The following is a 16,151-nucleotide window of genomic DNA, read 5'->3' on the forward strand; positions in this document are numbered from 1 at the left end:
TTAAATTGATGCAAACTATTGCCTTTGGAATGGCTAAGCAATGAGATCCTGCTGAATAGCACTCGGAAATATATCTAGTTATTTATGACGGAGCATGATAATGTGAGAAAAAACCATGTATACATGTATGTGTAACTTGGTCACCTTTCTGTACAGTAGAAAATTTATAGAACACTGTAAACCAGCTATAATGGAAAAAATAAAAATCATTATTGAAAAAATAAAATAAAACATACCATCAATCATAATGAGTAAAAATAAAGTATGTAGTACCTACTCAAGTTGTAACTGGCAAAAAAAGAAGAAAATGGGTATATCTGAAGAAAAGCCTGATCTAGTCACAAATTTACTAAGTTATAAAAGAAGAATAACAAATTGTTAGTGGAAGAAATTATTATTTAATTGAAATGATGAAAAATTATCTTACTTCATTTCTCGATACATTTCAACAGATTTGAATTTAAATGTGAAAATTTTGACTTTAACAAAGTTCAGTTAAAATAATCTTGAATGTTAATATTTGTCTAAATATAATATTTCTCAATGCTTGCTTTAAAAATTAAACTACAACAAAACAAAAAACATTATACAAAAGTCCCATAATGCACCACTAGCGACATCTTCCAACACCTTCTTCATTATTGACTGTTGCATTTAAGGTATTGTCAATTTGAGAAGTGAAAAATGGAGTCTCATTTTCTGCAATGGCAAAAACTCTTTTAACAATCCCAATTACTTTGTACTGCCAGTCTCTGAGGACGCTAAAACTATCAAATGAATTTTCTCCTTTATTCCTCCTGTCAAGGGATACCTTTATATACTCTTGTCTTTTTAAGTTCAAAGCAGAAAATGAAATCATTGGATGATGAAGACCAAACATCTAGGATTTCATATTGATGTTATTTCTGAAGTCCAAGTGCAACTGGTAGGTTACATAATCCTGACATGTTACCCTACCCATATACCACATCTATCATACTGGTTTCATCTACAATGTAAGTGTGTCCATACTGATAAAATTCAAATGCGGAGTTCCCGTCGTGGTGCAGTGGTTAACGAATCCGACTAGGAACCATGAGGTTGCGGGTTCAGTCCCTGCCCTTGCTCAGTGGGTTAACGATCCGGCGTTGCCCTGAGCTGTGGTGTAGGTTGCAGACTCAGCTCGGATCCTGCGTTGCTGTGGCTCTGGCGTAGGCTGGCAGCTACAGCTCCGATTAGACCCCTAGCCTGGGAACCTCCATATGCTGCGGGATCGGCCCAAGAAATGGCAAAAAGAAAAAAAAAAAAATTCAAATGCCAAAATAATAACTGAGAGGAGGGCTGCAAAGAGGAAATTATCCTGGAGAAAACTGATTTTTATACAAATGGAAAACAGATACAAAAATCACTGTAATTGTGATCACTGGGAATTAAGATAATGATACAGTAATCCAGGGCAAATAAATTACACTTAGGGAAAAGGATATGTTTTCAAGGTGTTTTAATTGTTTGCTTATATTGATCAGGTTGAATGACTTTATGCTTTAAATTATTGCAAAATGTAGAGGAAGTTTCATATTTGTTTCTAGTGATGCAGTTATTTTTAAAGAGAGATAACAGATATAAGGATAAAATATTAGATTCATGGCTTGGAGAATCAGAATTCTCTTACAAAATATTGATGCTATCATTACACTTGATAGGAATTATGAAAAGGAATATACGGTGAACTATCTTATGACAATAGTCTGAATATAGCCATATATTTAAACAAACAATAATCTGCTAAAACATAGTTTTGAGAGAAATCATCTTGTCTACGACTTTACCTTTGCTAAGTCCATGAGCACCTACAAATCTACTTACTTGCACACTTTAGAAAAACACATAAGGTCTAAGGGTTGTAGCTTAGATAAAAATAATTGTCTTGCATTGAGAGTACAAAGCACTAAGAAGGAATGAAGATTCACATGCAAAGACTTCCATTTTCCATTCTATTAGTATGTGAAAGAAAGAAGTTTTATGCTACTCTGAGTGATAGTGTCAAATATCATGGTTAGAGTATGGGCCACTTACAATAAAATGTGTGTCTTACTGATAGCAACCTTACATATCTGAGTTCATATAATTAAATATTCTTTATGGTTAACTAGACATATTGTACCTTTAAAATATATATTGTGTGATTAAAATATTAAAGGCACATAGATAATCAAAAACATGCTATTTTCTTTTCTCATTTTGGCATTAAGTCTGACTCTAGGCTTTGAAGAAAGTAAAAAAAAAAAAAGACTGGAGATGATCATGGAGCCTGGAATAAAGCTTGACCAACAGAACAAAAATCAGATAAACAAGAGAAGTACTGGAAGAAGTGGACTTATGCCTATCAAGGACTGACTTAATTCCCTTTATGTATATTTTTTAAAGTTTGGTTTAGATAGGTGAGTCTACTTCAGTATGTAAGACAATATCTGTGAATTATTTCCATTCTTGAAAAAGTTAAAGGTCAAAAGTACATTAAGGAAAAATGCAGAGAAGTAACTATCCAGAGATGCTACATAAATAATACATCATTCCTTTTCTTTCTTTGGGTTCATGATGGTAAATGATTCATTCATTTTATTGCTTATATCTCTTTAAGAGAGAAAAGTTGAACAAGACTACTTTGGTAATCTTACTAGTTCACAGTCTTAATTATAGTGCTTTTGGTATTTCTATACACTCATTACATAAATGAAAATGTGTCAATTAAAACAAAATATCAAATAGATATTATCATTTCATCATATTTTGAAAAACTAGGATAAGAATGCATAGATGCGATACACTCACTTGTCCAATCCCAAAACAGAAGAGTAAGGCCAATGGTAAAGTGAACATCTCTAGTTATCAGAGTCTATCTGGGTCATTCAAGTCGAAAACCTCAGTAATTTGATTTGATCTCAGTAAACTACTTAGGTCTCTCAACATTCAACTTTGAACAATATGGGTCTTTAATTTGTTCACTTCAGGAGGCATAATGCACATCATGTGATTTCAGCAATATTTTTTTTTTGGTATGGCAAATGTTTTTTTTACTGCATCCTGAGGATGTCACAAAATTGTGTTAGTAATGTACTTCCTGAGTCCCATGAAAGATAAAAACCTATTTCCCCGATGCTTTCTAAAACTTTTTTCTGCAACTGTAATAAACTAAATGTTCCCTCATATATTGTTATCTGGAGCTAAACACGAAGGAAGACAAGTTTTCTCAAATGTTTAACTGACTTCACCTTGTATTAATCAAGACACTAATTTGATTTAGTTGGCTCCAAAACCACCACATTTTTACAGTCTTGTGATCCTGAGAAATATCTACAACTTCAAAATACTTACACGCAAGTTGCATGACTACAAGGGCTGCTTCCTTGAATTAAAAAAAAAAAAAAAAAAGGCGGCTTAAGAAAGATTAGGTTCCCTGACCTGTTAGCCCCTGTGACTTCCTGTGTGTTTTTCCCTTTGAGACAACTTCTGACAAACTCATGCAGAGGGATGAATGGATCTCCTGAATAACACATCGAGTGTTTCAGAGTTCATCTTGCTGGGACTTTCCAGTGCTCAAGACATTCAAATGTTCCTTTTTGCAATCTTCACTCTTGTCTATGTAGCCATCATAGTGGGAAACCTCCTCATTGTGATCTCTGTGATATCTGATAACCATCTTCACTCCCCCATGTATTTCTTTCTGGCAAATTTATCATTCTTTGATCTATGTCTTTCCTCCACTGCAACTCCCAAAGTGATTTTGGACTTCTTTAGAGAACATAAGACCATCTCCTGGTGGGGCTGTATGACCCAGATGTTCTTTATGCATTTCTTTGGGGGTGGAGAGATGTCTCTTCTGATAGCTATGGCCATTGACAGGTATGTCGCCATATGCAAACCCTTACACTACAAGACTATCATGAGTCATAAGGTGCTCATTGTGCTTCTACTGCTCTCTTGGACAGTTGGGTTCATACATACCACTAGCCAGATGGTTTTCACGGTGGGTTTACCTTTCTGTGGTCCCAATACTGTGGACAGCATTTTCTGTGACCTTCCCCTGGTCATCAGGCTTGCCTGCACTGATACCTACATCCTAGAGCTCCTGGTGATTGTGAACAGTGGGCTCCTGTCCCTGGTATGCTTTGTTCTCTTGCTCATTTCCTACACTGTCATGCTGGTCACCATCTGGCAGCACTCCTCCAGTGCATCTTCCAAGGCTCTGTCCACACTCTCTGCCCACATCACTGTGGTCACGCTCTTCTTTGGTCCCGCTATCTTCGTCTATGCCTTCCCGTTTAATAGTTATTCTGTAGATAAGTTTCTTTCAGTGTTTTACTCTATGATCACCCCTCTCCTTAATCCCATTATTTATACTCTGAGAAATCAGGAAATGAAAGCAGCCATCAAGAGAGTGAGCAGGCAGCATATTGGTTCCTATCTCATCCACTAAACATTATCTGGAGCAAATGATTGTTTTGTGTTTTCTGCTATCGAGGAGGGTTGAGTCTTAGTTTTATTCAAATGATTGAAATCAAGTGTTTAATAATATCAATTTTCTTTCTTGAAATGTGTGGAATTATTAAGTTTTTTTTTTTTTTTGTCTTTTATCTTTTGTTGTTGTTGTTGTTGCTATTTCTTGGGCCGCTCCCGCGGCATATGGAGGTTCCCAGGCTAGGGGTTGAATTGGAGCTGTAGCCACCGGCCTACGCCAGAGCCACAGCAACGCGGGATCCGAACCGCGTCTGCAACCTACACCACAGCTCACGGCAACGCCGGATCGTTAACCCACTGAGCAAGGGCAGGGACCGAACCCGCAACCTCATGGTTCCTAGTCGGATTCGTTAACCACTGCGCCACGACGGGAACTCCGATATTTTTTATTTAAAATACCTAATGGAAAATGTTCTTAGCATAGGTGTAATACATCAGTATGTTTTCATTAATTATTTCCATTTCTTCCTTGTCTTAAAATTCAGGGAAACCTTGATGAAAGTTTAAAATGCATGGCCACTAAAAATAAAATAAAATAAAATAAAATAAAGAATATACATAAGCATAATATCCTCTTACAAATATTGTATAATATTCCAGTGAATGAATTTGTAAAAATAACTAGTAAGATGGCACAGTATATTTTTTAACATAAATTTTCATTTTTGATTATATGTAGTAACTTAATAGGTATTTAAAATATTTCAACTATACGGAGTCTTCAGAGAAGAGTTTGGATTTAAATCAGTATTTGAAGAATATTTCTGCACTCTATGGCCTCAATTATCCTTAGGATAATGTTAAAATACTCCTAGAAATAAATATTTCAAACATACATTTGATTATCCAAATAGCTTTTTTAAGAATCAACAAAACTGTAGTAGTGAAGAGTCAGTCCATAAAGTGCTTATTGTATCTTGCTGCAGTAGGCAGTATGTTTTTTTAACTGAATTCTGTCATTTATGAGACATTTAAAAAATATTTACTAGTTAGAAAATACTTCCCAAAGCAACAGAGATAAGTGGTTTATCACACAGACCTGTTCTCTGCCCTGGAGAGAACTATGAGGAGGCATCCAGGTTAAGTCTGGTGCTGTCAGAAAACCACTTAAGAAGGAAATATTTACATCAAAACATTAAGAAAGTAAAAAAAAAAAAAAAAAGTAGAGCTTTGAGTGGAAAAAGCCTTCCAGGCAGAAAGGCCAGTGTATACAGACATTGTTAAGTAAGAAAAAACTTGTACATACTCAAGAGAGACCTTTATGAGGAAGGTTGATGAATAAAAAGAAGAAAGACCTGTGCTGATACTGTGTATAAAGGAAGAGGCCCATGTGTTCAGGCCTAATGAATCCTGGATAAAGAGCCCTTAAAGGATTTTGACAATGAGTGGGAATAGATTCAACATACTTTTAAAGTCTGATGTAGGTCTCCTAAGTGCAGAATAAATTATAACAAAAGTAAAAGCAGTGAGAATAACTGGTAGGCTAATTTGGTAAGCCCAAATTGATGAAATGATCCCAGCTGGGAGTTTGTGGAAACACCTCAAAGAGACCTTTCAATGACAGAAAAAAATCTATAGGTATGCAAATATCTTGGGAACCATCTCTTTCAATGTCTTTCACTTTACAAAACAATGTACCTAGTATATCACACTTACATATTTTTTGTTCTTACCCCCTGGTTTTTGTTTTTCCCTAGTTTAGTTTGGCCTTAGAAAATGTGTTCCTAAAATTTCAGCTTTATTCTGAAAAATTCTAAGTCCACCATCCTTGCCAACTGGATGGGTAGCAGGTGCTCATATTATCTAATTTCATTTTTTTTAGGGGCACATCTGTGGCCTATGGAGGTTCCCAGGCTAAGGGTCAAATTGGAGATTCAGCTGCAGGCCTGTACCACATCCCACAGCAATGCCAGATCAGAACTTCATCTGCAACCTACATCCTCATGGATACTAGTCAGGATCTTAACCACCTGAGCCACAAGAGGAGCTCCTAATTTCAATTTTTAAAGAATCCTTTCCTCTCTTTCAAACAGTTCCTCAAATGCTACACTAAATTTTAGTGTATATCTCCTTAGCCGAAATATTTTTTAAATGTTTTCTATTTATTTTGTTAATGGCATTCTAATTGCTAGTGGCTGTCTGGGGAACTTTTTTTTTTTTTTTCTTAATTCTGAGGCTTAGTTAGAAAGAAAGAGTAAGAAATTTATTAGCAATGTCTGTTATGGGCTTTGGAAATGAATGTGGAACCACATTTATCACATACTTACAATCTTCATGTCCTTGCAATCTTTTCAGGAGTACTATAATTGAGAAAATATGGATGAGTTACATATAAGAATAAACACAGAAAGTCCTCAGTCAGGTGAAATCATCCGCAGTCATGTATTACTATCCAGTTAGCTTTTAGAATTTACTTGCTTAATTACATTATTTTACCATGAAAGTTTACTCTAATTGCCTCCATGATCTTCCTTTAATACTGTTGAGCCATCATTAAACATAATTACAAAGGACTATGTGAAATTCTAAATTTTTAGAATGGTTGACTCCTAAAATTTACTAATCACTTGTTGATTACCATTAATCATGTATTTATTACCATAGTGAAAGTCTCCCCTGCTTCTTGTTCTAGCTCATGAGTGTGTGTGATTTTTCTCTCTTTCTTTTTCCCTTGTAGTAAAAGATTTTTCTCTATATACCTTGCTCTGTGTGAACACTGTTAAACTGAATTGAATAATGCATTTAGTTACCAAATTAAATCCAGATTGATGAAGTCAAATTAATAGAGTTATGCTTTTCTCAGTCCATCATTTTATGATAGACCCATTTTCTCTAAATGTGCTCACTCTCTATCAACTAAAACACAGGAGTCAGTGCTTTTTCTGGAAAGCACTTACAGAAAGTCCACATGGCTGATACACTAGGTGAACTCACAATCTACTTAAATAATGAGAGAATAAGTCCCTTCCTTGAACTCTAGGGATAACTATCTAGCATGTTTATTTTAATAACTCCCTCTGGGGGTTAATCAACAGTCTAAATTTTATGTATATGTTTGTCCTTTTTTTTCTGAACTGCAAATGACTGTTATGCAAATCCATGGATATCAAAAAAAGAAAAACAATATATATTCAGAATCTTACTGTGTCTACATATCTTTGAAGAGGTCACTCCTCAGCCAGATCTGGTAGGTTTATTTATTTATTTATTTATTTTTATTTTTTTTTCAGATCTGGTAGGTTTAAATAGCAGTGCTAATAATAAGCAGAAATTGTATGCTTTAATAAAAGAGAAGACTTTGTACAAGAGACTGAGAAATGAATGAAAACCCTATATTATTCTGATAATAAGGGCAACAGAAAAAGATAACTTGTGTCAGCTATCATCTGGACAGATGTATCTAGTTTTAGTAAGCAGCACAGTCTGTGACTGCTAAATAGATAACAGTGACATCCCTAATCTGAAGGGTCAGTTTTATCATTTGAGTTTGTGTTTTTGGAATATAAACTTGAGTTTTTTTAATCCCTATGGGATAAAAAGACAAAAAATGTGGAACTTGGTTAATTAATTTCATCCTTGGCTATATTTAGTAGCTGTGGCAATTCTGAAATGTGTTCTAATAAAAATCTCATATCAAGCAAATGGAAAACATTGACTTATTTTATTTCAAGTTAATTTACTAATCTATATTTTTACTTTCCTACATTGAATATTTATTTCAACTTAGAAAATACTTATGGAATGTTAAGTAAAATAAGTGATTAATTTAAATGAATATTTAAAAACATTTCCCCCTCAAGTCTACATTAATTTTCTTGAATGAAGTTATATAACCTCTACAATTGCTTAATTATACTGCTGACATATACGTTTTGGTAATTTTTCAAACCAAGAACTATTTCCTATTTTCTAAATCCATCACCTTTTCCTACCTACATTTCAAAACAAATATTTTCCCTGGGGTATATCATGATGATAAATAATGTTTTTTCAAAAAATGTATATATACATATTTTTAAAAATGTGTATATATATTTGTTTGAGTCACTTTACTGTATATCAGAAATTGGCATGACATTGTAAATCAACCATAAGAAAAAATAAAAAGAAAAAATACATATACCTTAATATTTAAAAATGATAAATATATGAGATTCAAGTCCTTTGGGCACTTACAATGTTGGACATTTTCCTATCAAATTTGTAAGTTTATTTTTTAATTAGGAAAATATTTATAATGGTTATTTTGGCAGCAAATCTGATTTTTTCACATGCCAAACATTTTCCATGTTAAGTGAATATTACTCGTAGTTTATCTAATCCATACATGGCTTAAGTAACTCCTGTCACAAAAATCATTAAAAAAACTCTTCAAGATCAATAGAAATTTCACAGTCTTTTTTCTTATCAATAGAACCATCAGCTACATATGTCCATTTACACTATTTAAGTGATTTTGCGAAAATATACACGAAAGACTATTACTGAATACATACACAAAGTATTAAACATCCTATAGTTTCTTTCTTCAAGCAAGGGCTACAGTTGAAAATAGTACAGTAATATTTCTTCATTTAGACACCTGAATGGCACAGAAACAGCTAGGTTCCCCAGTCACAAGCCATTCATAGTATTGGTAGAAGAAGTTCCCACTAGTGAAAACCTAAACCTTGCCTGAATAAGTTTTATTCAATTATTTTTCAATTCAATATTATTTGTAAGACATACAGCACTCAAAAATTTATATCTTTCACGTATATTATTTTTTTTGGCTGCACCCATGGCATGTGGAAGTTCTGGGGGTCGGGAATCAAACCCATACCTCAGCAGCGACCTGAGCTACTACAGTGACAAGGGATCCTTAACCCACTGTGCCACAAGGGAACTCCTCATGTGAGTTTTAGCCATGCCTCAAGTTAAGAAGAACTGTTTTCTTTTTCTAACTCCAACTTATTTTTATCTGTGTCTGAGTAAAAAAGTAGGTATTTTAAAGATATTTCGTATTTGATCATATGTACAAATCGTCATAATGAATGATTTCACTTACCATAACAGATTTGAGTCCATCTTCATTTAAATTTATTTGGATATATTTTATAAATATGCTTGTGAAGTTAAAAAAACTAAATTTATAAATGTTGTTTTTGCTTTTAATTTTCCAATTTTAAATATTAAACTATAAAAATTACTTGTTCTCTTCAAAGTTTTCTTCTGTTAGTATTTTGAGACTGAGGACTGCATAATTTTGAAAACAATTTCACAACCAGTATGTAGACTCAATTAGTGCATGAAATATGATACCAATTATGATGACAATAATTCTTTATAAGGAAGACAACTAGGTAGTTTTATCATTTATACTTAATAAAGAAAAAATATTTTCATTTAAGTACATCTTCTTTACCAAATCTTTCATAGTAAAATTTTCCTGTGGTCCATATATCCACCAGAAAATGAGATAATGATAAAGACAAAATTGTGTGAATGCACATACTTAACATAGCAACTATGCAGAGAATGAAATATACAAACACATTCCATATATGTTACACTTAGGAGTCTCATATCAATCTGGAAGGTTGAAGAGTTGAGAGTATATTTCCCTAGTAAATGTTTGATTCTTGACTCTTGCTTCATTTGTTTATTTGTTTTTTAATTCTGAAAGTTGGGCCAAATAAAAATTTCTGAATATTTTGTGAATTATAAATCAAAGAAAAAAGGAAATGCTTGTAGATTTTTAAAAAATATTGATAATGTATAGATTTTCCACTTTCCATCCTGTTACTCAGAACCGGAATGTGGTATAAGTGAGTGTATATGTGTGATTCTATATCTGCGTCGGTATGGTTGATGTATACCATTAATAGCTTTAAAAGAAAAAAAAGAAAAAAAAAGCTGGGACCAAAAGATCTAAATCAAAATAAAAAAGGAGATAAAAGTGAGCCAACAGTGTTAGTTCAATGTGAGAAAACATATAAAATACAAATATCAAGGACATATGAGCCAGGGTAAAATTGCCAAAAGTCAGTCTGCACACAAATATAATAATTCAGAGGAAAGCAATCATTACAAAAAGGTAAGCAATTAGGCTCCAAGGAAACACAAACACTACTTGTGAAAGATCTGGTTGTTGTTCAGATATTGACTATATACTGAATGAAGACTACTTCAGCTAGGAACCCAGCAAAAATAGATTCTGAGAAACAGGCAAAAAGTAGAGGTCAGTTTTATTTAGGAACCTGTAGGAAATACAGAACACTATTGAAAGAACAGGGAAAAAAGTAAAGAAAGAGAGGGAAGGAGGGAGGGAGAGAAGAGGGAAGAAAGGAAGTGGGAAGGGGAGAAGCAGGAAAGAAGGGAGAGATGAAGGAAGGGACAAAAAAAAGAGAAAAAGGAAGGAAAAAACCTGGACATTGAGAAATACTTATATACTTGTCCAGAAACTTCACAGGAAGCTTATTTAATTATAATTTTGGGGTGGGGAAGAACATATAACAGACTATACCTCAATTAAAGCTTCAGGGATAAGCGAAATCATCAGCATATCCCTTTGGGTTGAAAGGAAGGCTGAGAATATAGAATAGCTAATAAAATACCCTAAAGTAATTTCCTAAATGGGTATACAGTTCAACTCACATGCACATATCTAAATATTTCAAATTAGGGTGGTGCAAAGGGTAAAGGATTGAATACTAGAAACCAGAACTTTATTTGATTATATTCCAATCCACTTGAACTGACTCATGACTAATAGTTATTTGACTCTTTTATTTCTCACGCATTGAACTTGTGGTTCATGAATTTGTGAACTTATGAGAGAAACAACAAATAAAAGTGAAGACAAAATCTATGACTGGAAACCACATTTATAAAACTTTACAGTAAACTTCCTATATTTTTGCCTTTCTGCCTGAAAACAAATGCAGTAATGTGAATGTGTATACAAGTAATGTGCTTGCATTAAATCAATTAAAATGTATTATTCAGAAATATCCATCTCTTCTCTTTCTATAGGAATCAAATACTATTTTCTATATGTCCATATCATCATTATCACAGATAAAATTATCACTTTTTCAAGTTTATCTTCATTTTAAAGATTTTCTGAAAACTCCTATACAGACTCGATCAAAGTGAAGAATAGCTCAGTAATATCTGAGTTTGTTTTGTTAGGACTCACCAACACTTGGGAACTTGAAATTTTCTTTTTTTTTTCATATTTTTGTTGGCATATGCAGCGATTATGGCAGGGAATCTTCTCATTGTGGTCACTGTCACTTTTGACTCTCATCTGCACTCGATACCAATGTACTTCCTCCTTGGAAATCTCTCCTTTCTTGATATGTCTCTCTCTACAATCACAACCCCTAAGATGGTTGCCAATTTTCTCAAGGAGAATAAAACAATTTCTCTGTGGGGCTGTATGGCTCAGATGTTCTTCCTTCACTTTTTAGGGGGCAGTGAGATGACTCTCCTCATAGTTACGGCTGTTGATCGGTACATTGCAATATGCAGACCTCTTCATTACACAACCATCATGAACCACCGGATGCTCATGGGCTCTGTGCTGCTGTCAAGGGCTGTTGGTTTTGTGCATACGATGAGCCAGATGGTTTTTACCATCACCTTGCCCTTCTGTGGCCCCAATGTAGTGGACAATATTTTTTGTGACCTTCCTCTAGTTCTAAAGTTTGCCTGCACTGACACCTATGTTCTGGAGTTGCTGGTGATTGCTGACAGTGGACTACTGTCTTTCATTTGCTTCATACTCTTACTCATTTCCTACACTGTCATTCTGGTGACCGTCCGACATCGATTCTCTGGTGGCCTCTCCAAGGCTCTGTCCACACTGTCTGCTCATATTACTGTTGTCACTCTGGTCTTTGGGCCATGTATGTACGTTTAGCCATTTAGTAGCTTTTCAGTGGATAAATTTCTTTCTGTGCTTTATTCAGTTATCACACCATTATTGAACCCCATTATTTACACTCTGAAGAATCAGGAAATGAGAGCCGCCATGAGTAAGCTCCAGACAGAACTTCTAGGCAAGACCATGGTGAAGATTTTTAGAGCAAAATCATATATACATTACACCTCAAAATAAGCTGGTATTAATTTTTGTTTGTATATCTTTAAAATATTCATAATGTATATTAAAATTACCAAATGTTCCATCATTATATCTCTATGACATATTTGGCTTATTGAAAGAATAGTTTTTTTTTTTTGTCTTTTTTGTTGTTGTTGTTGTTATTGTTGTTGCTATTTCTTGGGCCGCTCCTGTGGCATATGGAGGTTCCCAGGCTAGGGGTTGAATCGGAGCTGTAGCCACCAGCCTATGCCAGAGCAACAGCAACGCGGGATCCGAGCCGCGTCTGCAACCTACACCACAGCTCACGGCAACGCCGGATCGTTAACCCACTGAGCAAGGGCAGGGACCGAACCCGCAACCTCATGGTTCCTAGTCGGATTCGTTAACCACTGCGCCACGACGGGAACTCCGAAAGAATAGTTTTTAATTGAAATTCAATTTAGTTGGAGTTAGCTTTTTTAAATGTAATATATAGTTAAATAGGGGAGTTCCCATCGTGGTGCAGTGGAAACGAATCTGACTAGAAACCATGAGGTTGTGGGTTTGATCCCTGGCCTCACTCAGTGGGTTAAGGATCCAGCGTTGCCATGAGCTGTGGTGTAGATTGCAGACATGTCTCAGATCTGGCATTGCTGTGGCTGTGGTGTAAACTGGCGGCTACAGCTCCGATTAGATCCCTAGCCTGGGAACCTCCATGTGGCATGGTCATGGCTCTAAAAAGACAAAATAATAACAATAATAATAAATACGAAAAAAAAACTGGCTCATAAACAAAGAGAAATCAAATATGAGTTTTTCTACTTTAAATTCAGAATTAGAGATCTTTCAGCTAAATTTTCCAGTTGACTAAATTCACATAAAAAGTATTAAAGTGAAAAGCACACGCACACATAAGTTTATACTTCTGTGGATCGTAAGATGTATAAAAATTATTACTTTTTAAACTAGGCAAACAGGCAAGTTTCTATGTTCAGACAGATCCACTACTATTATCTGCTGGCAAGAATGCACATGTTTATTTCTTAATTAAATAGAAACTCCACCTGACATATAAATTTCACACACATAAGCTCATTTATGCCATCATTTATGTTTGTATTCATAGTTGTTCTCATATACCTATCAAGAAGCAAGTAAAAGCATTACTGTTAGGTCAATCCACAGGGACAGGGAATAAACTACCCTTTATACATTCAGTCATTCACTTCGCGACAAAACAGAAAGTATACAATCTGCTTACATTGCATAAACTGTGTTAAATTACAAAGTATGATATATGGTTCATGGACATTAGAATAGACAGAATTCTATGCACTCTTTGGTATCAAACTTATACACTGTTTTCCCAAAAACATTCAGTGATAATTTTATAGGCTTCTATTCAATACTTTTCTTCACTATCTCTAAACAATATGTGTAATATACCAGCTATAGGTTAAAGGGTGCTTTGACAATGTATCTCTAGCCATATCTGCATGACATTTAACCTAATTCTTATTTTAAAATATGCTTTGAGGAGGGTAGGAACTGGATCCCTGAGGATGATCAATGGGCATACTTGCATCTTTCCTTTTTTTACCTTGTTTTTTTTTCTTTTTTCTTTTTTTTTTTTTTGTTTGTTTGTTTGTTTGTTAGGGCTGCACCTATGTCATATGGAAGTCCCCAAGCTAGGAGTCCAATTGGAGCTGCAGCTGCTGGCCTGTGCCACAGCCATAGCAATGCTAGATCTGAACTGCATTGGCTGCCTATACCGCACTGAGTGAGGCCAGGGAATGAACTCTCATCCTCAGGGATACTTAACACTTTAAGCCACTATGGGAACTCCTACTTGTATCTTTCTTACAAACTATTTCAATCACAAAGTTTAGGGTAGACAATAATATAACATGTAGTTTCATCAAATTTTTAACATCTTGTGTCATTTATTTCTTATTATCTTTTACTAAAATTAAAATGGATTATTAGAAATAATAAAGACCTCTAAGCAACCTCCATATAAAATTATTTGATCATATCAAATATAATCATTATCAACTCTGTATCATTCCTTTGCATATTTTAAAATTTTTTCTCACATTTTGTAAATTGTGCATAAAAATATTTTGCATAGTTTACCTTGATATAAATGGTATCTATATAAATGCCATTACTACATTTATTTTTTTATTCAATTTAATGTTTTAAAGATTCATCTGTTTAAATATATGCTGCTCTAGTCCATCCTTTTTTTAACGTGGTAAAAAAAAAATCTTAATTTTTAAGTGTACAAGAGTGTTAACTATATGTACCTTGTTATGGAACAGATCTTTGGACTTTTTCATCTTGCAAAGTTGAAACTCTATATTCACTGTACAAATTCCCTTTTCACCTTCTCCTAGTCTCTGGCAACCACCAGTCTCCTTTCTGCTTCTAAGGGTTTGACAGCTTTAGATACCACATATAAGTGAATCATGCAGTATCTGTCTTTTTGGGACTGGCTGGTTTCACTTAGCATAATGTCCTCAAAGTTCAACTATGTTGTAACATATGATAGGATTTCCTTCTTTTTTAAGGCTGGATAGTATTCCATTGTATGTATATGACTCATTTCCTTTATCCAGTGGACATTCCTTTATCAATGGACATTTAGGTGCTTCCACCTCTTGGCTACTGTGAATAAAGCTGCAATGAACATGGATGTGCAAGCATCTCTTCAGTATCTGAATTTCAGTTATTTTGTATGTATACCCAGAAATCAAATTGTTGAATCAGATGGTAATTCTATTTTTAATTTTTGAGGAAACTACATTTGTTTTCCAAAACAGCTGAAATATTTTATATCCCTAACAATGCAAAGGGACCCCTTTCTCTGCATCTCTATATCCTCACCAGTACTTGTTATTTTCTGTGTTTTGTTTCTTTTGAAAAAGGTCACCTTAATAAGTATAAAGTAATATCTCATTGTGGTTTTGATTCGCAGTTCCCTGATTAGTGATGTTAAATATGTTTTTCACATGCTTGCTGGCTATTGTGAATTTTCTTTGAATAAATATCTATTCAAGTCCCTTCCCCATTTTTCATTGGGTTATTTGATTTTGTATTGTTAAGTTGTAAGGATTCTTTACATATGCTATATATTAACTCCTTATCAGATATATGATTTGCAAACATCTTCCATTCTGTAGTTTGCCTTTTCACTCTGTTTCTTTTGCTACACAAAGGTTTTCAACTTTTTTGTAGCTCCCTTTGTCTTATTTTTGCTTTTGCTGCCTGTGCTTTTGGTGTCATATCCAATAAATAATTCCCAAATTCAACATCTTGAAAATTGTCTCCTATATTTTCTTCAACAAGTTTTATACTGTTAGGTCTTACATTTAGGTATTTAATTCACTGGAGTTAATTTTTGAATAACTTTTACGTATCTAACTTCTCACACCATTTGTTGAATTTAGTTCTTTCTTTTTTTTTATTTTTTATTTTTTTGTATTTTTGCTATTTCTTTGGGCCGCTCTGGAGGTTCCCAGGCTAGGGGTTGAATCGGAACTGTAGCCACCGGCCTACGCCAGAGCCATAGCAACGCGGG

At 34.3% G+C, this 16,151-nt stretch overlaps 1 protein-coding gene and 1 pseudogene across 1 annotated transcript; both read left to right on the plus strand.

The window, feature by feature from the left end:
• The first annotated feature begins 3,514 nt into the window (after window positions 1–3,514).
• Window positions 3,515–4,456, plus strand: LOC125135903 (olfactory receptor 4K13-like). The gene has a single exon (XM_047796399.1). The coding sequence runs from the start codon at window positions 3,515–3,517 to the stop codon at window positions 4,454–4,456; it is 942 nt and encodes a 313-aa protein (XP_047652355.1).
• A 5,837-nt stretch (window positions 4,457–10,293) lies between these two features.
• LOC125136699 (olfactory receptor 4K13-like) lies at window positions 10,294–12,601 on the plus strand (annotated as a pseudogene).
• Window positions 12,602–16,151: the final 3,550 nt, after the last annotated feature.

The sequence above is a fragment of the Phacochoerus africanus genome, chromosome 9 (assembly GCF_016906955.1).
Source record: "Phacochoerus africanus isolate WHEZ1 chromosome 9, ROS_Pafr_v1, whole genome shotgun sequence".
NCBI classification, from domain to species: domain Eukaryota; kingdom Metazoa; phylum Chordata; class Mammalia; order Artiodactyla; family Suidae; genus Phacochoerus; species Phacochoerus africanus.